This window comes from Phocoena sinus, chromosome 2 (genome assembly GCF_008692025.1).
Source record: "Phocoena sinus isolate mPhoSin1 chromosome 2, mPhoSin1.pri, whole genome shotgun sequence".
Classification (NCBI taxonomy): domain Eukaryota; kingdom Metazoa; phylum Chordata; class Mammalia; order Artiodactyla; family Phocoenidae; genus Phocoena; species Phocoena sinus.
Window position 1 is genome coordinate 122,620,154 of NC_045764.1, and position 22,168 is coordinate 122,642,321.

Here is a 22,168-nt window from a genome sequence, read left to right on the forward strand (position 1 = left end):
ATATGTCTGAAAAAACAAAAACACTAATTCAAAAAGATACATGCACTCCAATTTTCATAGTAGCAGTATTTATAACTGCCAAGATATGGAAGCAACCTCAATATCCATCAACAGATGAATGGATAAAGATGTGTTATATACATATAAAATTTTTGCCATTTGCAGCAACATGGATGGACTTGGAGGGTATTGTGCTAAGTGAAATAAGTCAGACAGAGAAAGACAAAATTGTATGATCACTTATAGATGGAATCTGAAAAATAAAACAGACTAGCAAATATAACAAAAAAGGAAGACTCACAAATGTTGAGAACACACTATTGGTTACCAGTGGGGAGAAGGAAGTGCAGAGGGGCAAGATAAGGGTGGGGGATTAAGACGTACAAACTACTATGGATAAAATAAGCTACAGGGATATGTTGTTCAATGCAGGGAATATAGCCAATATTTTATAATAACTATAAATTGACTATAACCTTTAAAAACTGTGAATCAGTATTGTACATCTGAAACATATAATATTGTGCACCAACTATATCTCAATTAAAAATAAAAGAATTTTTTTAAAAAAAGAATAAAAAAACCAGAGTTATAGATGCAAAGAACAAACAGGTGGTTGCCAGAGGGGAGGGTATTGGGGGAATGAGAGAAATAGGTGACGGAGATTAACAGGTACAAACTTCCAGGTGTAAAATAAATGAGTCACAGGTATGAAATGCACAGTGTGGGGTATATAGTCAATAATTATGTTATATCTTTGTATGGTGACAGATGGTAACTAGACTTACCGTGATGATCATTTTATAATGTATAGAAATATTGAATCACTATGTTGTATACCAAGAACTAACATAGTCTTGTAAGTCAGTTATATTTTCAAAGCCGCCCAACCAAACAAACACACAAACTGATTAGAAACAGAGATCAGATTTCTGGTTACCAGAGGCTGAATGTGGGGTAAGGGGGAACTAGATAAAGATGGTCAAAACTAAAAACTTCCAGTTATATTATAAGTACCAGGGACATGGAGTACAACATGATATAATTAACATCACTGTATATTATTTCTGGAAGTTGTTAAGAAAATAAATCCTGAGCTCTCATCACACGGAAAAAATTTTTTTGTTTTTTAAAATGTTATATCTTTATGAGGTGATGGACGTTCACTAAACTTATTGTGGTAATCATTTCACGATGTATGTAAATCAGATCATCATGCTATACACTTTAAAATTATACAGTGCTGTATGTCAATTATATCTCAATAAAATTGGAAGGAAACAAAGATAAATAGGAATATGCCCTCAAGGCCATCTCAGTGTATTTTTCTTTATGATTACACACCTTTTTAAATACTTCATCCATAGTTATCTTCATTGAAATGAAGATTTTTACAAAGGAAATGTGTCCCTATCCAGACAGTGAAATGTAAAATGTTCAAGAAGATTGGAGTGGGGCTTCCCTGGTAGCGCAATGGTTGAGAGTCAGCCTGCCGATGCAGGGCACACGGGTTCGTGCCCCAGGTCGGGTAAGATCCCACATGCCATGGAGCGGCTAGGCCCGTGAGCCATGGCCGCTGAGCCTGCGCATCCGGAGCCTGTGCTCCGCAACGGGAGAGGCCACAACAGTGAGAGGCCCGCGTACCGCAAAAAAAAAAAAAAAAGAAGATTGGAGTGAAAACAGGAAAAAAATGCTTTCTGCAGAAGGAATCAAATGGAAAGAGAATAAGAAATACAATGAATAATAATAAAGTCATGAATCCATGACTTTAGATGTGTGACTGAAACAAGGAATTTAAAGTAGATGAGACAACTGTAGAAAAGAATAAGTCTTTTCCACTACAAGCTACACGTAGAGAGAAAAACAAAATGGCTGAAGAGAATATTTTACCCTTGTCAACAAGGTTTAGTGTAGAAAGTATATTTTAGTTATTTCAATTATAAACTTACTTCATTTCAAAATAGACATTTTAGGGCTTCCCTGGTGGCGCACTGGTTGAGAGTCCGCCTGCCGATGCAGGGGACACGGGTTTGTGTCCCAGTCCGGGAAGATCCCACATGCCGTGGAGCAGCTGGGCCCGTGAGCCACGGCCACTGAGCCTGCACGTCCGGAGCCTGTGCTCCACAACGGGAGAGGCCACAGCAGTGAGAGACCTGCGTACCGCAAAAACAAACAAACAAAAACATATTTTATACACTTTAGATTTGAATAAAAATAGCACAGTAATTTTAAATCACTAGTTGTTATTGCTCATTTTCCAAACTGCAGTCCACACGCTGGGATTTCCTTTCACTTCCCTCTTCACAAAGCTACCTGCAAGCACCTACCCTTTTCTAAAGTATGTACTTCCCAGAGCCGCCTGTCTTGATTGCTAGCTTAGTTAAGACCTGACTACAGCTGAGGAGGAGGCCCCTATTCCAGTTCTATATGGATGACACCTTTTATTTTAATCGAAACCTCTTCATTCTTGGTATCAGATGAATCTTCAGGAACTGTATCCCATTCTAAAGGCTCTTCAGATTTTGGCTTATCTTCCAAAACCCCTGATCCTAATTTTACCACCAGGACATCCGCTGCCTGGGGAGACTGATAAACCCTAGACACATTCTCTACCAGAGCTTCATCTGCAGGTGTTTGCTCAGATGGTGGAAGCAGAACTTCAGCAGAGGTTTCTTTTACAGAGATTTGTGTAATAAAGGACTCTTCAGCTAGTGAAGACTGTTTGTCAACAGAGAACATTTCCGAAGTAGTTTCTTCAGTTGATGGAAGCTGAAATTCAGCAGGGGCGTCCTCTGCAGAAGCCTCCTCTGCTGTTAGAGGTTGAAGTTCAGCTGCAGCCTCTTCTGCAAGGGTCCTCTCAGCTGGTGAAGACTGAACTTCTTCTGGGACCTCTTCTGCAGAGGTCTCCTCAGTGGGTGGAGACTGAATGTTGGCAGAGGATTTCTCTGCAGGGGCCACCTCAGCTGGAGGAGACTCAATTTCAGCTGGGGCCTCTTCTTCAGGGGACTCCACAGCTGGTGAAATTTGAAGTTCTGAGACCTCTTGTGTAGGAGCGTCTTCAGCTGCTGAAGGCTGAACTTCAGCAGGAGGCTCTTTTAAAAGAGTCTCTTCAGCTGAGGTGGGCTCTACTTTAGCAGGAGCCTCATCTCCAGGAGCCTCTTCTGTTGGGGAAGGCTGTACTTCAACAGGAGCCTCTTCAGCTGCTGGAGGCTGAACTTCAGCAGAACCTCTTCTGCAGTAATCTCCTCAGCTAGTGGAAGTTGCACTTCAGCAGAGCTCTCTTCTGCAGTGGGAGGCTGTACTTCAGCTGGAACATCTTTCCCATCTTCTAAAAGTACTGGAGCATCATTTTTGGTTGGTGGAATAGATAAATACTTTGCTGCCTAATTTCTTCGTTGTTACTTGTTGTGGGTTGAAATTCAGGATGTTCAGTAACAAAAATCTTCCCTAAGGATTGTGTTTCTGTGCACCTTCCTTTGACTTTGAAAACGGATTACTTGGCCAGCCAATAACCACTATTTCTGATTCACTAAAGTTTGTCTGCTCTTCCTTGTCTACTTTTTCTTTTGTTTTTTCTTTTTTATTATGTGCTGTGAAGCTTGATTTTTTTTTAACTTATCTATTTATTTATTTTTGGCTGAGTTGGGTGGTTTTTTTTGTTGCTGTGAGCGGGATTTCTCTAGTTGCGGCGAGTGGGGGCTACTCTTCATTGCGGTGGCTTCTCCGTTGCTGAGCATGGGCTCTAGGTGTGCGGGCCTCAGTAGTTGTGGCACGTGGGTTCAGTAGTTGTGTCTCGCAGGCTCTAGAGTGCAGGCTCAGTAGTTGTGGCCCATGGGCTTAGCTGCTCCACGGCATGTGGGATCTTCCCGGACCAGGGCTTGAACCCGTGTCCCCTGCATTGGCAGGTGGATTCCCAACCACTGCGCCACCAGGGAAGCCCTACTTTTTCTTTTTAAGGAATGTTCATCATTGTCCAGTCTCCAGTACAACTGGTCTGCTGGGATCTGTCTGTTTTGAGTTGAACTGAGTGTCTGTCTGCTTGGTGGAATTTCTACTTCCTGAACACTCTCTGGAAATTCAGGGGCTGCTTCTCCAATAGCTGGCTTTTCTTCAGATACCACTGTTTCACAAACTGACTTGACTTCTTCTTTCTCTTCTGCAGTAGTTTCTGTCTGCAGAGATTTATCAGTCATATCATGTACATGCTTTCTCTTTGTCCAAGTTTGCTGAAGTTGAGAAGATACTCTATGACATTCATAGTTGAATTTGCTTCCAGGAACATTACCAATACTAAGGGTACCTTTGGGGCCAGATGATTGTGGTATAGGCAAGTGTTTCTTTTTCTCTGTCACTTCAGTCTGCTGGGATTTATCTACCATTGGTAGATAAATGGTATCTACCAATGGTAGATAAATGCTGGGTCATCTTCTCTTTCAAATTTCTTGCCTCCCTGCTGAGATAGGGTGATCAGATTCATCACTTTCTTCCATTTCTAAGACTGGTAGAATTCAAACTTATCAATCTTCAAGTAATTAATCATCAAGAATGACAAATTTACCAGATAGTTAAGCCTTTGCCTTCCTCATTAAGTGTTGTTCTGTTGAACTACCTCAGAAAAAAGTAATTCATAAATTATTGCATTCTGTACTACACTCTTGTTGGATCCCACCTCACTTAGTAAGCATCTTTCCTGTTTAGTCTCTGGTATAACTTCTAGAAGTTTCCCTACAGGTCTATGACATCACTGCCAATTGTCCCTACAAGGTTCCATCAATGGTATACCCAGAACTTTTTAACCCGGTAAACACTCATGGATGCTGGCCACAAGTGAGAGATCTACAGTTTGAAACAGCAAGTTGTAAAAAGTGTTTGTCTAGCAGAGGAATTTGAAGTAAACTCCAGTAATGCTGCTTTCTTGTAGTTGGAATTGATGCTTTTGAACTTTCAATTCTCTCTATTTCATCCTACTGTCAAAGACCGTTATAATGCTGAATTCAGAATTCTGCAGCCTATTTTCAATTGTTGGAGTAAACAACTGGTAACGTATGTGTGGCAGTGTTCTATCAATATATGTTTATATAATTTGATGGAAAGTTAATATTGTTTGAAAAACTTGAGTTCTGAGGTCCGTACCCATGTAAGTTCCTTTCTTATGTCCTTAGTATTCAGTAACCACAAGAGCCTACTATCAATGTGTGTATATATATGGCATGTTTGCCTTCTCAAACAACTTGAGATATTTTAATTTTCAACTATTTCAGAAAATCATTCCACCCAAGTTTGTCAAATAAAAGAATATTGAGTGTAAAGATATGTCGTGAAATAAAATGCAATTTTTGATGCAGTCACTATATACTCTGCTGAATAACCACATGGGAATGAATTCCCCAGTGAAGATGAAAACTTTTAATTGAAGCTTTGAAAAACAGGAATCCCAGTTAAGCAGACTGCAAATGGAATTATAATAGATTTAAAATATTAAAAAAATACTTTAACATACATGACACAAAAATTTTACTAGAAAGATGGAGATTGGTCAAAAGATGTACAAAAACATATTCCTTTAGTCTAAGGACAGTTAAAGAGAAAAATAGCCTTTAAAAAACATAGTCACAAGAGACAATATAATAAACATACCTAAACAATTATTATGGCTCCATTAACCTAGGAATATTTTTAAATTTCTTTATGCTTTATTGTCCCCATGAAATATAAAAGCATCATTGAATAATTCCCTTTTTCTGACATGCATTAGTCATAATTGTAGTTAGGTCATCTTAGCCAAATAAATAAGCACTTTACACATTCTTTGACCCAGTCCCTAAAGCATCCTCTATCTCTATTCAGGGAAAGGTGAATATTTGTTGGGTGTAATTGGAGGAATGTGATTAGAAACCATACTGCTTGTCCTACATCTCCACTTGCTCTGCTTTCATTTTTATCTATTCTGCTCCACTATGTTTTATCTTTCTAAGATTTAATAAAGTGAAGTAAAACAATAGTCATTTTACAAAAGTATTGGCATAAGTTTTCATCAGACCTGCTGTAGTTTGAAACCTAGGTTGTTTATCAACCACTTTGTGGTCTGGTGTTCCTCTCAATTGTATCTGTCAAACATTGCATGTGTATTTTGCAATCAAGTTTATGCCGTTATGTGGTATCTTCAAAGTCTATTATGTGGTATCTTCAAAGTCTATTTTGGGCCAACTCATAAGAAGAAATAAATGTCAAACCAACATTGCCTTAATTGGGTTAATATAACATTTTATGTACTGGATTAATTTTGCTGCATTAACTTAAATAAGATTTTGCCAACTTTTCCATAGATATAAACTCATTTTCCAATTCTTGCTATTTTTGTTTTCCCCTCCAAGAAATAAGAACTTGATCTTTCTTAATTACACACCAAACTATCAAAGTAAATAGCCTATTGCTACTAGCTTATTCATAGAGGCAAATTAGCATTCCTAAATAATCAATCAATTAAAAATTTACTTGATATCCCAAATAGAATTATGAGGGACTTCATAAAGCAATTTCTCATCATATTTTTTAAGATCCAGAAATGCTCCTTTTGTCCCACTAATCTAACCAACAATTACATTATTCAATCTGTCTGATCAATTTTGGGTTAGGTGTTTTAACCTTTGTTTAGGAAATCTCACAAGATTCAGCTCTCTCCCCTTTACTTGGTTCACATCTGTTGTGGGATCAATTGTGTATCCCCAAAAGATATGTTGAAGTCCTAACCTGCAGTACCTCTGAATGTAACCTTATTTGGAAACAGGGTCTTTGTAAATGTAATCAGGGTAAGATGGTATCCTAAAAAGAGGAAACTTTGGACACAAAAAGACACATAGAGAGGATGGCCATATGAAGATGGAGTCTGAGATTACAGTTATGCTGCCACAAAGCAAGGAACACCTAGGATTACCAGAAGCTGAAAAAGGCAATGAAGGATCCTCCTTTAGAGGCTTTGGAGGGAGTATAACCCTGCTAATGCCTTGATCTGGGGGCTTTAAGCCTCTAGAACTAGAATACATTTCTGTTGTTTTAACCTAGTTTTTGGTACTTTCTTATGGCAGCCTGAGGAAAACAATACAACATTTCAGAGCCCCATGTTTTTTACTCCCACCTGACATGCTGTAGCTCTGACTCTCTCAATCTCTAGGACTAGTTTCTTTATTTCTGACTCAGGTTTGGCATTTAGTTTTATACAATGTTTGACCTATTTCTACAATCATAAAACCAGAGGGATTTGCTGAAAGGCCTCTCTCTGATAACTTGCTTTTAATTTTACCAAAAACAAATTTGCTGACTGGTACTTAATTTCATTTATAATTATAATGACTTTGAAAACTATGATTTAGATAGCAGAGATATTTCAAATCAATGTAGACTAAATATCTAAACTGTGACCTATATTGCTTTGTTCTAAACTGACCAGATCAAATAAGATGAAATCTGAAAAATGTCCATTGACTATGACAACTACAAGGTCATTGGTAATTTGAGTAAGAGCAATTTCAGTGGAAGGGTGGGAAATAGAAGTGATAAAACACTAAAATTTCTGTGAATTATAAAGTTTAAAAATTAAATTGCAGTAAAAGAAAAAGAAAAAATAAGTGTAAAATATCACAAAGAGCTATACTTAATACACTAAAAGATTTTAGAAAATCAATATAAAAATAACACAATAGAAAAAATTTTAAGAACATGGATAGAAAACGTATAGAGGAAAAATAACTGACCAATAAATATATAAAAGAGATCCACTTTACTTCTAAAATTAAAATAATATCAATGTAAAATTAGCAAAGATTATTTTAAAGGTAATCTCCCCTCCCTTAAAAAAAATGAGAGTATTATTAAATGGATGGTCTCCTACATTACTGACAGGAGATTAAATTGATACAATCTTTATTCTGGAGAATTTGAAAGTAAATATCAAAAGTTCCTGAAACATGCATACCATGTGCCAACAATTCTGCTTCCAAGAAATTTAATTTTTGGAAATATTTATTCCCTCAAGAAATATTTACTGAACACCTATCTATTCCAGGGACAATTCCTACATGTTAGGGAAACAACAGAATACAAAAAGACATTGTATCCTGTCTTTATGACTCTCACAGTCTAGTGGGAGAAACTAAATAAATAAGTAAAAAATTTGTGAAAATAATTTTAATTAGTTAAGAGGGAATATACTTTACCTAGAATAATAGGACCAGAAGGGGTTTATAGTAGATAGCATCTAATTGAGAAAGTATCCAAAGGAGTACCAGTAGGAAGAAATGCCATGTTCTAGGAACTATAAGAAATCTGCTGTGGCAAGAAGAAAGGCAAAGCAAACAAAGGAAATCATTTAAGAGATGTGCCTGAAGAAATAGATAATAGCCTGATGGTGCACTGATTTAGAGACTCTATGGTATTGTTATTTTGGACATAACCATTGTAAATACTTATGAACCTAATATCGGAGCACCTAAATATAAAAAGCAAATATTAAGAGATTTGAAGGGATGAGTAGACAGCAATATAATAATAGTAGGGAACTTGATTATATCACTTTCATTAATGGGTATATAATCCAGATAGAAAATTAATAAGAAAACATTGGAGTTGAATTACACTTTTGAACAGATGGACCTAACAGACATATATAAACATTCCTTCCAACAGCAGCAAAATAAACATTCTCCTCAAGCATACTTGGAACATTCTCCAAGAGAGATCATATGTTATCTAACAAAACTAGTCTTTAAAAATTTATGAAAATTGAAATGATATCTAGCATCTTTCTAACCACAATGGTATGAAATTAGAAATCAAGTACAAGAAGATAACAGCAAAATTCACAAATATATGGAAATTAAATATCATATTACTGAACAACCTATGGGTCAAAGAAGAAATCAAAAGGGAGGTTAAGAATATATTGAGACAAATAAAAATGGAAATACAACATACCAAAATTATGGGATGCAACAAAAGAAGTTCCAAGGGGGAAATATATAGCAATAAACACCTACATCAAAAAAGAAAGATCTCAACAACTAGTTAAAGAATAATCAATACGAAGATAGCAGAAGAAAGAAAATAAGAAAGATCAGAGCAGAAATAAAGACTAGAAAGACAATAGAAAAAATTAATGAAATTAAGATGATTTTTTTTAAAGATAAACAAAAGTGACAAACTTCTAGTTAGGCTAAGAAAAAAGAGGAGATTCAAATAAAATCTGAAATAAAAGAGGAGAGATTACAACTTATACATAGAAATACTAAGGATCATAAGAGACTACTATAAATAATTTTACACCAACAAATTGGATAACTTAGAAGAAATGACTAGATTAGTAGAAAAATAAAACCTACCAGGACTGAATCATGAAGAAATAGAAAATCTGAACAGACAAGGAGATTGAATCAGTAATTAAAAACCTCCAAACAGAGAAAAGCACAGAACTAGCTGGCTTCACTGGTGAATTCTATCAAACATTTAAAGGGGAATTAATATCAATTCTCTCAAAGTCTTCCAAAAAATTTAAGACAGGAGAACAATTCCAAGTTTATTTTTATGAGGCCAGTATAACCCTATCACCAAAGCTTGTCAAGGCCCCTATAGGAAATGAAAATTACAGGCCAATATCCCTGATGAACATATAAGCAAAAATTCTTAACAAAATATTAGCAAACTGAATTCAACAGCATGTGTAAAGGATAACACACCATGATCAAATGGCATTCATCTCTGGAATGCAAGGACGGTTCAACACATGCAAATCAAGAAATGTGATACAGCACACTAACAAAATGAAGGATAAAGATGCAGAAAAGCATTTAAAAACAACAACAAAAAACTTTAACAAAACATATTTCCATGATAAAAGCACTCAACAAATTAGGTATAGATGAAAAATACCTCGACATTATAAAGGCCATATATGAAGCTAATAATATACTCAACAGTAAAAAGCTAAAGTTATTCTAATATCAGGAAAAAGACAAGGATGCTCACTCTCACCACTTCTATTCAACATAGTACTGGAAGTACTAGCCAAAGCAATTAAACAAGAAAAAGAAATAAACAGCATTCAAATTGGAAAAGAGGAAATAAAACTGTCTCTGTTTGCAGATGACATATTTTATATATAAAACCCTAAAGATTCCACAAAAAAAAACCTTGTTAAAACTAATTTAAAAATTCAGGAAAGTTTCAGAATGAAGAAAAATCAACATACAAAAATCAGTTGCAGGGCTTCCCTGGTGGCGCGGTGGTTGAGAGTCTGCCTGCCGATGCAGGGGACACGGGTTCGTGCCCCGGTCTGGGAAGATCCCACATGCCGCGGAGGGGCTGGGCCCGTGAGCCATGGCCGCTGAGCCTGTGCATCCGGAGCCTGTGCTCCGCAATGGGAGAGGCCACAGCAGTGAGAGGCCCGCATACTGCAAAAAAATAAATAAATAAATAAATAAAAAATCAGTTGCATTCTTATACAGTAACTATTAGAAAGTGAAATTAAGAAGATAATCCCTTTTTATAATTGCATCAACAATAATATACTTAGGAATAAATTTAGCTGAAGAGGTGAAAGATCTGTACACTGAAAACTATAAGGAGTTGATGAAAGAAACTTAAGAAGACACAAATAAATGGAAAGACATTTCATGTTCACAGACTAGAAGAATTAATATTGTTAACATGTTTATACCACGCAAGGCCATCTATAGCTTCAATGCAATCCTTATAAAAATTCCAAAGGCATTTTTCATGGAAATATAAAAAACAATGCTAAAATTCACTTGGAACCACAAAAGACCCAAAATAGCCAAAGCACTCTTAAGAAAGAACAGAGGTGGACGTGTCAAACTTCATGATTTCAATCTATACTAAAAAGCCATAGTAATCAAACACTGTGGGATTGACATAAAAAAAAGATATATAGATCAATGGAGCAGAATAGAGAGCCCAGAAATAAGCCTAAAGATATATGACCAGTTAATTTTTGACAAGGCAACAGGAATACACAGTGGGGAAAGGGTAGTCTCTTTAATAAGTGGTGTTGGAAAAAAACTAAATATTCACATGCAAAAAAAAAAATTGGACCCCTATATTCCAAAATTACACTCACAAAAATTAGCTTAAGATAGATTAAAGATGAACATAAGACCTGAGACCATGAAACTCCTAGAAGAAAACATGGAGATCAAGATCCTTGACATTGGTTTGGCAATGATTTTTTTGGATTTGATACCAAAAGCAGAAGAAAAAATGCAAAAATAAACAGGTGAAGCTACATCAAATTAGAAAGCTTCTACACAACAAAAGAAGCCATCAGTAAAATGAAAAGGTGACCTATGGAATGGGAAAAAATGTATGCAAACAGTTTATTGAATCAGGGATTAATATTAAAATTATGTAAAGAACTCATACAACTTAGTAGCAAAAAACCAAAAAGCAAACAAACAAAAAATAACCCAATTAAACAAGAGCAAAGGACTTTAATAACATTTTTCCAGACAGGACATACAAATGGTCAACAGGTAAGCAGTATCTTTTTGGATCCGTCTCCTAGAGAAATGGAAATGAAAACAAAAATAAACAAATGGGGCCTAATTAAACTTAAAAGCTTTTGCACAGCAAAGGAAACCATAAACAAAGTGAAGAGACAACTTACAGAATGGGAGAAAATATTTGCAAATGATAAGACCAACAAGGGATTAATTTCCAAAATATACAAACAGCTCGTGCAGCTCAATATCAAGAAAACAAACAACCCAATCAAAAAATGGGCAGAAGCTCTAAATAGACATTTCTCCAAAGAAGACATAGAGATGGCCAAAAGGCATATGAGAAGATTCCCAGTGTCACTAATTACAGAGAAATGCAAATCAAAACTACAATGAGGTATCACCTCACACCCCAGTCAGAATGGCCATCATCAAAAAGTCTACAAATAATAAATGCTGGAGAAGGTGTGGAGAAAAAGGAACCCTCCTACACTGTTGGTGGGAATGTAAATTGATATATCCACTATGGAGAACAGTATAGAGGTTCCTTAAAAAACTAAAAATAGAGCTACCATAGGATCCTCCAATCCCACACCTAGGCATATATCCAGAGAAAACCATAATTCAAAAAGATACATGCACTTCAGTGTTTACAATAGCCAAAACATGGAGGCAACCTAAATGTCCATCAACGGATGGATAAAGAAGATGTAGTGTGTATATGTGTGTGTGTGTGTGTGTGTGTGTGTGTATATATATATATATATTCCATTATATATATATATATATATATATATATATATATATATATATATATATATACAATGGGATATTACTCATCCATAAAAAATGAAATAATGCCATTTGCAGCAACATGGATGGACTAGAGATTATCATACTAAGTGAAGTAAGTCATACAGAGAAAGACAAATACCATATGATATCACTTACATGTGGAATCTAAAAATAATTATACAAGTGAACTTACAAAACAGAAATAGACCCACAGACATAGAAAACAAATTTATGGTTACCAAAGGGGAAAGGGAGAGGGATAAGTGTGGGATTAACATATACACACTACTATATATAAAATAGGCAACCAACAAGGACCTACTGTACAACACAGGGAACTATACTTAATATTTTGTAATAACCCATAAGGGAAAAGAAGCTGAAAAAGAATATATATACATATGTATATTTATATATATATATATATATATATGTATAACTGAATCACTTTGCCATACACCTGTAACTAATACAACATTGTAAATCAACTACACTTCAATTTTTTTAAAAACCACTTATCATCAGCGAAATGCAAATAAAAAGCACAGTGAGACATTACCTTATACCTGTTAGGATGTCTATTCTCAAAAAGACGAGGTAGCAAATGCTGGAGAGGATATGGAGAAAAGGGAACTCTTTCACACTGTTGGTGGGATTGTAAACTGATACAGCCATTATGAAAATAATATTGAGGTTCCTCAAGAAATTAAAAATAGAATTACCATACGATCCAGTAATCTCACTTCTGGATATATCCAAAGGAAATGAAATCACTGCCTTGAAGAGATATCTACATTCCCATGTTCATTTCAGCATTATTCATAATAGCCAAGATATTTTAAATTTTTTTCAACTGTGTTCAGCAACCTATGCACAAATTTATAGAAGAGTAGGAGTTTGATTGATGCAAGTTTTTGTGTTTGCTAGGGTAGTGGAGCAAAGAGTGAAAAGGATCAAAGGGGTTAACTACAACATAAGGCCAGATATGATAGGAAGTTAAGACAGGTATAAACTGAGGTGTAAGGAAAAAATAAAAGGGACTAGGGACTGAAGCTCAATGAACAAGCGTAGTGGGAGCAAAGGAATGAGAAAATGGAAAAGATAGGAACAAGTGGTGAGAGGGTGGGAAGCTATAATTTAAGATTAAAAAAGGAAAAGTAATGTTGGCTTACAATAAAGCCAAGGATATGATTGGGGTAGAAATAAGGTGCAAGTCTCTAAATTTGAGGAATCCAGGGAATTTTGAGGTTAGACATTGAAATTTAACACTGAGTGACCCAAGTACAAGGAATGAGGATAATAACTCCAAGTCTGAAGCCAATGATTTCAGTGATTTTCAGAAGTATTAAGGAAGTCGATCAAGCACAGGAACAAGAAGCAATAGATTTTGCCACAGTCTGTTAGTAAGATCATCAATAAGTAAATACATTTTGTATAACAGTTAAGGGAATGATCAAAGCAGTCATGGGCTCCTCCTCCCCATCCCAAGGTGCTTGTGGTTTGAGGAAACAAGGGGCCTCCATTAAAGGAGGTTACAAGGAAAGTTACATCATCAGTTAAAGCAAAGAGATGGATGTAGCAGGCTATCAAAATATTGACAATGTATGGAAGTTTTCATTGCGGGGTAGAGAGATGCACAAAGTAAAGGGATTGAACTGGATGGGATCAAAGAAATATTAAAAGAGGAGACAAGTAAAAAGTGTATGACCAAGATGGCCTTAATGCTCCCCTCAGCTTGACTAAATTTTAGACAAGTTTCCTCCTGACTCTAAGTCTCTGACCTCCATTTTCTTAGAGTAGTTTCTTTAGAAAACTTTGAAAATGTTCCCCCTGCCTCTTTGAAATGTAAATCTTTTAAAGACTCTTGCCAGTTTTACAATTCAGGGCTGTCTTTCTCAAGGACCTGGGAGCCATCCTTTTTTAATGTATTCCTCAGAGAAGGTAGTGCCTCTTTTAGCTTCCATGGGAGGGTAGTAGCCTAGCTTTGGTGAGCAGTGGGTGCCTTGCTCCAAGTTGTAAAACTATCCCCTGTCATGAAGATTTAAGAATCATAGATGGCCTAAAATTCACCCAACCAATCTCTTAAAAATTATCCAGCCCGTTGTTTCAGTGGGGTTGAGTTCAGACAGCATTTTTGGTCTCTCACCTCTATTCCAGTAGCCTTGAGTAAAGTCTTCCTTACCTGTTTGACTTTGTTTAGTACAATATTTTGCCTTGAAGGAGTAAAAGAATAGATTATACAGGGAAAGTTCAGTATGGATTGTGGCAAAACATATCAAGGATATGAAGCATTGTGAGATATTTGGTCACAATGTTCTCAAAATATCTCAGATTAAAAAGTGTTCCATTGTAGGTGCAGACTGCAATGCCTTATTCTGGTAACCCTTATTTAATCAGAAGTTCTTGAACTATTTTTGCCCCACTCATCTTTCTACTAAGTGTTTATGGTAAAAAGACATACTGTATATAGGTCAGGTTTGATCTTTTAAGATATTATTTTTGTCATTATTATTTTACTAGAGGAAACACATAGCAACTGTAAATATAAATGACTAGTGGTTGGGGTAGAAGGATAGTGGTCTTTTCTCCGGAGGTTTTTGCAATCCTTTACTTTTATAACAAGATGCCAATCAAGATATATATTTATATAGTTATATAGACAAAATACATGATTAATTCAATAAAGAAATTTCCAGAATATATCAATGAGTTAGTACACAGAATATTATACAGAGATAACCAATGGTCATGCTGATTTTTCACAAACATTCAGAAATATTTATGTCTTCTGAATCTTCAAATTTTAAATTACATATAATTCTGATGTCTTTTGTTTGCCATTCTAGATCTTCTCTTCACTCTTGTACCCTACATTGTATCCCAGGAGCCTGGCCCAAATGGACTGCAACAATGGGTAACCTTGCTTTTTAAAATTTGGTTGCATTTAGCAAATGGAGTACACTTGGCAGGAGATCTGAAGGAGATAGAAGAGTGAGATTCCCCTAGCTCCTTCACTGAAGAGTTGCTTGGAGCTGACTGAGTCTCTCTGCCAAAGGTCACGGATCCTATAAGATCCTTTGCATATAGCTCTCTCCCACCCTCTCTTTCTTTCCCTCTGTCTCTCTGTCTCTGTCTCTCTTGCTCTCTCTCTCTCTCCCTCTCTCTCCTCTCTTCCTCACTGTCTCTCTCTTCACTAAATTTTCCCCTGCCCCATTCACTTTAGGGATAGTAATGTTACTGTTTCATGATTTCCCTATCCTTCATGATTTCCCTTATACTCTGCCCAGACTTTATAATTAGTTCCCCTATTAAACTCTACTGAAATTACCTAAATTTTGTATTTTCCTGTGAAGAATGATACATATATCATATAAATTTAGGGATCTGAGAATGTTATTATATCATAAACTTTGAAACCCTTATGTGGTATGTGGTTTAAATGTTTAAAATATAAACCCTGGGGCTTCCCTGGTGGCGCAGTGGTTGAGAGTCCGCCTGCCGATGCAGGGGACACGGGTTCGTGCCCCGGTGTGGGAGGATCCCACATGCCGCGGAGCGGCTGGGTCCGTGAGCCATGGCCACTGAGCCTGCGTGTCCGGAGCCTGTTGCTCCGCAACGGGAGAGGCCACAACAGTGAGAGGCCCGCGTACCGCAAAAAAAAAAAAAAAAAAAAAAAAAAATATAAACCCTGAATAATAAGAATGTATAGTTACCAAAACACTGCTTTCTCTAAATATTTCTGATAAATGGTAATTTGTTTTAGATCATACCCAAGTTTAGCTAAAGAAATAAAGGAGTGTGAAAGCAGTTAATGCCAATTCTTTTTAGTCCACTCACACAGGAAAATCGAATTCAGTATTGGTTATCTTAACAATCAAGCTCTTAATAAATAGGCTACATTATGTGGGTCAGAGGGAGGGGTTTTAGTGACGAAAGTCATCTCCCTTATTCCCTTCCCTAGTCCTACTACAGCGATCCAGGAATTCTCCTTTGGTATGGATACAATTTAGCAATGGAGAGGATACAACTGGATACAATTTAGCAATGGAGAGGAGAGTAGTAATTCCTTTGCAGCCATGATATAGTTGCTACTGGGCCACATGTTAATCTCTTTTACAAAAGATCTGAGTTGTGTGGAAAATGTAGGACACACACCCAGTAGTCCCACCCTTGACCAAGCAGGGCTCAACTCGTTACACAGTAATTTCTTCACCAGAAATGGGTTCTGCTCCTTGGTCCAGCCCCAAAAGTTACTACATCAGAATAGAAATGGAATAGTGTAGGGCGCGGCCGGATAGCCATTACGCATGCACTAAGTATGCCGCTAGGGCGTATGCACCTAATATGCTAATCAGGTTTTGAAGCAGTGGCCTATCCAAAGCCCGGCTTGCAAAATGCGATAACCATACGGACGAATCAGGGACTTACACGAGTCCTTAAGCCCTTATATAAGCAGACAGGCTCGAGCGTACGGGGTCTTCCTTCCATCCGCCCGAAACCAAGCTGTACTCCAATAAAGTGTGATGCGAGAAGAATCTAGCGTGTGGTGATTCGTCATTCTGCTGGTCAGAAGCGGCTCGCCGCAAGTGGTGCCGAAACCCGGGAATCTGCGCGCCCCGCATGGAGGACCGATTCAGAACTCGACACACGGAGTGAACCGCCGTTAAGTAGTCCAGTTTAGGTATGTTTTTGCTGCAATAGAGCCCGAGATTTTTATTTTCGCTTTCGTTCTCTTCGTAGCTGTCGCACTTTTTGTCTGCGTGTGGCTACGGTGCCATCAGCCCGACCGAGTGTGTCTCCCCTGGCCATTAGATAGGTCAGAGATCTTCCCTCTTTAGCAAGTTGTTCATATATGAGAGTGAACTATGGGGAATAGTTCATCCGCAGAACCAACCGTTGGATTCCATGAGCCCATCCAAGCCCTTCTGAACGATCGAGGACTTAAGATTTCACATAAAACTATTAGTAAACTGTTGCAGGATATTGATGGTGCCGCCCCATGGTTTGCGGTGTCTGGAAGCCTGACTGTTCCATCTTGGGAAAAACTGGGGAAGGACTTGGCTGATCGTCACAAAATGGGGGAGCTCTCTCGAGGCACGTTTCCGTTATGGAGAATGATACATTCGTGCTTAAGAGAAGGGAAATGCGAAGATATTGTACAGATGGGCCGTAAAGCTCTTAGCATACATCAAGATAGTGCGTCAGAAAGTGAAAATATAGGGACTACGGTAGATAGGCCTAAGAATCCTAGGAAAAGGAGAGAAAAACAAATAGAAAAATCGGATGCAACGCCAGGATTGTATCCACTTTTAGATGAATTTAAAGCGCTTTATTTGTCTCAAGATGAGTTGAATCCCAAGGAGGAGGCGGATCTGGAAGAAGCAGCTGCCGAATATGAAAGAGGACGATATGGCAGTTCCCCATGTGCTCGTCCGCCATTTTGTGCCTCTGCGGGTGCTCGTCCGCCATTTTGTGCTTCTGCTAAATCAAAAGCTTTAACATGTACTCAGACTTCCGCTTTTATTGCTAGCGCCCCCCCTGGCGCTGCGGTTCGGGAACCGCCAAAGTGTACATTCATACCCAGAGAAGTCTGGTCTCAGGTACCCACAGCTTTTCCGGTGTTTGAAGACCCAGCCACGCGTCAAAGATATTATGAGATGGTGTATTATAAAATACTTAAGGATCTTGCAGAGGCTGCCAGGGGATATTTAAGCAGAAGTTGAATATCCTGCAGCTGAATGCAACCAGAGTGGATCCAGTGACTCTTGGAGAATTTACCACATGGCTAGCTAGAGCATTTTCCTTTTTTAAGGAATGGGTGGGTGTGGGACTGTTCGCAGCCTGCTGTTTGTTTGGGATAGTGTTGTGTCTCTGGTTGGTCTGTCGTATTCGCATTCGAACCCGGCGAGATAGGATAATGCTCACTCAGGCGCTTGTGGCCATCAGTGAAGGCGAGTCCCCCGCAGCCTGGCTCTCCACCCTAAAAAACATATGATCACCCTTGCACAGAGGGGCCTTGCCGCCATTGCACCTCTATAGGGGATCGGCCCTAGGGGCTGCCTCTGCACGGAGAGGTCTCGTTACCATTGCACCTCCATGAGGAGCCCATGCCACGTGAAGACAGCCCTTGCACCCTGCAGTTCGATTGCGAGCATTGCACGCAGGAGGGTGTCTGCGAATGCAAGCGGAAACTACCGGTACACCGTGTACATACCCCGGTATGAGCACTGGTACAGGTCAATGTCCGCTGCAATGGTCGAAAAGAAAAAAGGGGGAGATGTATGGCGCGGCCGGATAGCCATTACGCATGCACTAAGTATGCCGCTAGGGCGTATGCACCTAATATGCTAATCAGGTTTTGAAGCAGTGGCCTATCCAAAGCCCGGCTTGCGAAATGCGATAACCATACGGACGAATCAGGGACTTACACGAGTCCTTAAGCCCTTATATAAGCAGACAGGCTCGAGCGTACGGGGTCTTCCTTCCATCCGCCCGAAACCAAGCTGTACTCCAATAAAGTGTGATGCGAGAAGAATCTAGCGTGTGGTGATTCGTCATTCTGCTGGTCAGAAGCGGCTCGCCGCAGAATAGAAATTAAATTATTTAATTTTAAAAATTAAAAATACTTTTTTTTGTTTAGTGAAAAACTTTTTTATAACACAAAAGACTATAACATTCTTGTAGCTAGCAATTACTGGTCAATATAAGGTCTTAGTATTCATTTTTTTAATCTAAAGATTTACAATTCCTATCCAGACTTAACATTTGCTATCTTTCACTCTTCTCCTGAGATAATTAGCTACAAACAGAACTTAAGGGAATTAAACCCAACATATATAAAAAATATGACAAAATGAAATATAATAAAACATTAAGTTACCTCTCCAGATCACCTTTAAATCTAAAATATCACCTCTCCACATCTAGAGCATGTAAGAGTTAGTCAAATCCTATTAGTGAAAATTTTCATACCTGTGTGGATAACTTACTGGGCTCCTAACTTCACTCACTCCTTAGAAAAATGACATATGAGCCTGTTTAAATAATTAATTGTTCCATGTATAGCAGTTCGAATAAAAATTTCTATTTAATCTATCACTACTTTTTTAAATGTTTATTTAACATTATATAGTTAAAATAGAGCATCATTTTCACAGAAATACAAAAAAGTACACATAAGTTCTACTTTGAAATATTCTAATTATACGGAGGTAGAAATGCTCAAGCAGAAACTATTAAAAATGCAAATTCAGCTATTTGAAAGGCTATTAAAAATTCTTTATTAGAAAAAGAAGACCAGAGTTTTTAAACATGCCAAGAAAAATATGCTTAGAAGTATCCTCCAGGGACAAATCATGAACTCGCTGAGAAAGAACTTTAAAAGGATATGAGTATCCTTTCTATCCATTCTGACTTTAGATCTTGAATTATTGCAGATCATTTCCATAAATATACCCACCAGAAGTTTCTAGAAAAAGAGTGTGAACTAAATTCTACTTGTGAAATATCTGCTGCCCTGTCCAGAATAAACCCATCTGCTTGTCTCTGTGCCCTACAAAACCTTCATTTGAAAAGAAAGTGATAGAGGCCCAACTCAGACCAGAGTCTTTGCAAAAGCGTGGTAAGATCTGAGGTGTGGCTGTCTTTTCTCCAAACTATATCTGAGCCTCAGAACTCGAGTGCTCTTTGACTATTTTGCCTATAGCAAAAGCAACTCCCAACTAACTTCCAGAACTTGCTTGCTTCAAATAGCCCAACGGTGACAAGTAGGTTAAAAAAAATCCCCACAGTGGCTGTCCCTAAAAGTATACAACCTTATAAACACATAACAAAAGTAGCATTAGAACAGCTGAGAAAAAATATATCCGGTAAAATGAAGACATTTGAAATAATCCTTTGTTTAAAGGGTTGAATTTATAAAGAACTAAAGTTCTAACTCAGCTGAAGAACATAACTCCTTGTGTTGGACATGCTCAGCTCTTGAAAGCTCAAAGCTCTCTGTGGACAAAACAGAGGCTACTGTGTACACAAATGGAACATAGCACGTGAATATGGAGATTCATTCTAAAAGTATGACTTGTCAGCTCTAGCATTACAAGGCATTAAAACCCACGCACTGTTCTCTGATGATAACATTGTTTCTAACTACTTGGCATAAAGAGTCACACTGGAAACCACCGACAGCAATAAAAAGTAGGCTGAGGAAATAGGATCCCTCCTCCCCTGTATTTCGACATGACATTATGCTACAGCACATTCAGTGCATGGCTAGATGGCTTCAACTAAGCATGAAGCCCACAGAGCACAAGAAAAAATTTTGATGATGTATTTAGAAAAACTGGAAAGCATCATCTCAACTCTAAATATGTTTTCTGCTTCAATCATGCAAACAAGCAGCTATACCACTGCCTTTCTGTTTTGTGTTCTATTGTTTTAAAAGGGCTATGTAAAACAATTCTTTCCAATGGTAGCTTTAAAGCGACTGCCAAGTCAATTAAGAGATATCAAACCAAAACAGACTCAACCTGTAGCAGAGATTTCAAGTAGGCATTAACTGAAATCAAGTATATTGATACAAACTGAATACTGATGTTGCATCAAAGCTAAAATAGAAATTTCTAAATTTCTAAAAATGGGATTGGATTCAGGTTAAGTCAGAAAATGTATATATACCTGTATGGTGGTTTAATTCTACATATTCATGTGCTAGTAAACACAAATGCCTTCCCTAACTCTGCTTCTGAAAGTTTCTTTAAAAAGAGGCAAAGCCATTTCATAAGAAAAAATTCAATCTAACAGGCAAATATCCTTCAGAGAAGAAAAACATTGATTTAATTTTACAATATACTTATAAATGAGATTTTTGGTGGTTTTTCTTTTTTTTCAGAACAGACCTTGGTAGTAGAAAGAAAGAAGAAAACATGTAGGCCTTAAATATCTTTAAAAGGGGGGAAATAGGTGACACAAGGTAAAAGCAGATGGATGATACTGAAAATAAACTACTTCTTTCACAATTTTGTAAAGGTTTAATCTCATTATAGAACATTATCCAAAAATACACTAATACACTGAAGCCTCTAATACTCTGTGTTTTTATGTATCATTAAAAATATTGAACCAAAATGTAAGTTTCTAACATATAACAGTAAAAAGAATAGATACTAGGGAAAAAATAATTTCTAGACCAATGACACTTTTGTCAGAGAGCAATTTCTCAGTTTAAGCAAATATACTCAACAATATTAAGTTGCATGATTAATAATACTGACAATTTTTCTGAATGGTCATGAAATAAATGTTTAACTTTTATATTCAACCAGATAGATGTTAGTGACATCAGAACACCTGGTAGAACTTTAAAGAATGTCAACATACTTTATGATTGAAAAAAGAAGTTTCAAAGATATGGGGCTCTCTCATGTGACATGATTTTGATAAAGCTTGGAGAGAGAGAGAGGACAAAATGGACCACAGTGAAAGTCAGTAGGTGACTAACCCTTTCCTCTTCCAACAAAGAATGGGTTTATCTATACACTAGTCACCATTTGCTTAAGTCCCGCCAGATTGCTTGTGGTTGTGTTTTTTTTTAATCTAAAGTGTTTGAAGAATTTTGGATGGTCCTGAAGAATAATATCTTTATTAATGACCTACCATGTGCCAGGCACTGTGCTAAGTACTTCACATGCATTAGCTGTTTAATAATATTTATTGAGTGAGGTAAGAAGAAGAATGGCCTCCCAATGATATTCTACATCCTAATATCCAGACCTGTGAATATGTTAGCTTACCTGGCAAAAGAGAATTAAGGCTGCAGACGGAATTAAGGTTTTTAATCATCTGACCTTAAGATGGAGAGTATCTTAGAT

At 37.3% G+C, this 22,168-nt stretch overlaps 1 protein-coding gene across 1 annotated transcript; it reads right to left on the minus strand.

Annotated features, from left to right (window-relative positions):
- Window positions 1–2,412: 2,412 nt before the first annotated feature.
- FSCB (fibrous sheath CABYR binding protein) lies at window positions 2,413–4,490 on the minus strand. Its single transcript, XM_032621738.1, is given in 6 exon segments — window positions 2,413–3,224; window positions 3,227–3,370; window positions 3,373–3,459; window positions 3,462–3,549; window positions 3,944–4,036; window positions 4,038–4,490. Coding segments are annotated over 6 exon segments (1,566 nt in total). The 5' UTR covers window positions 4,380–4,490.
- Between the last annotated feature and the right edge of the window lie 17,678 nt (window positions 4,491–22,168).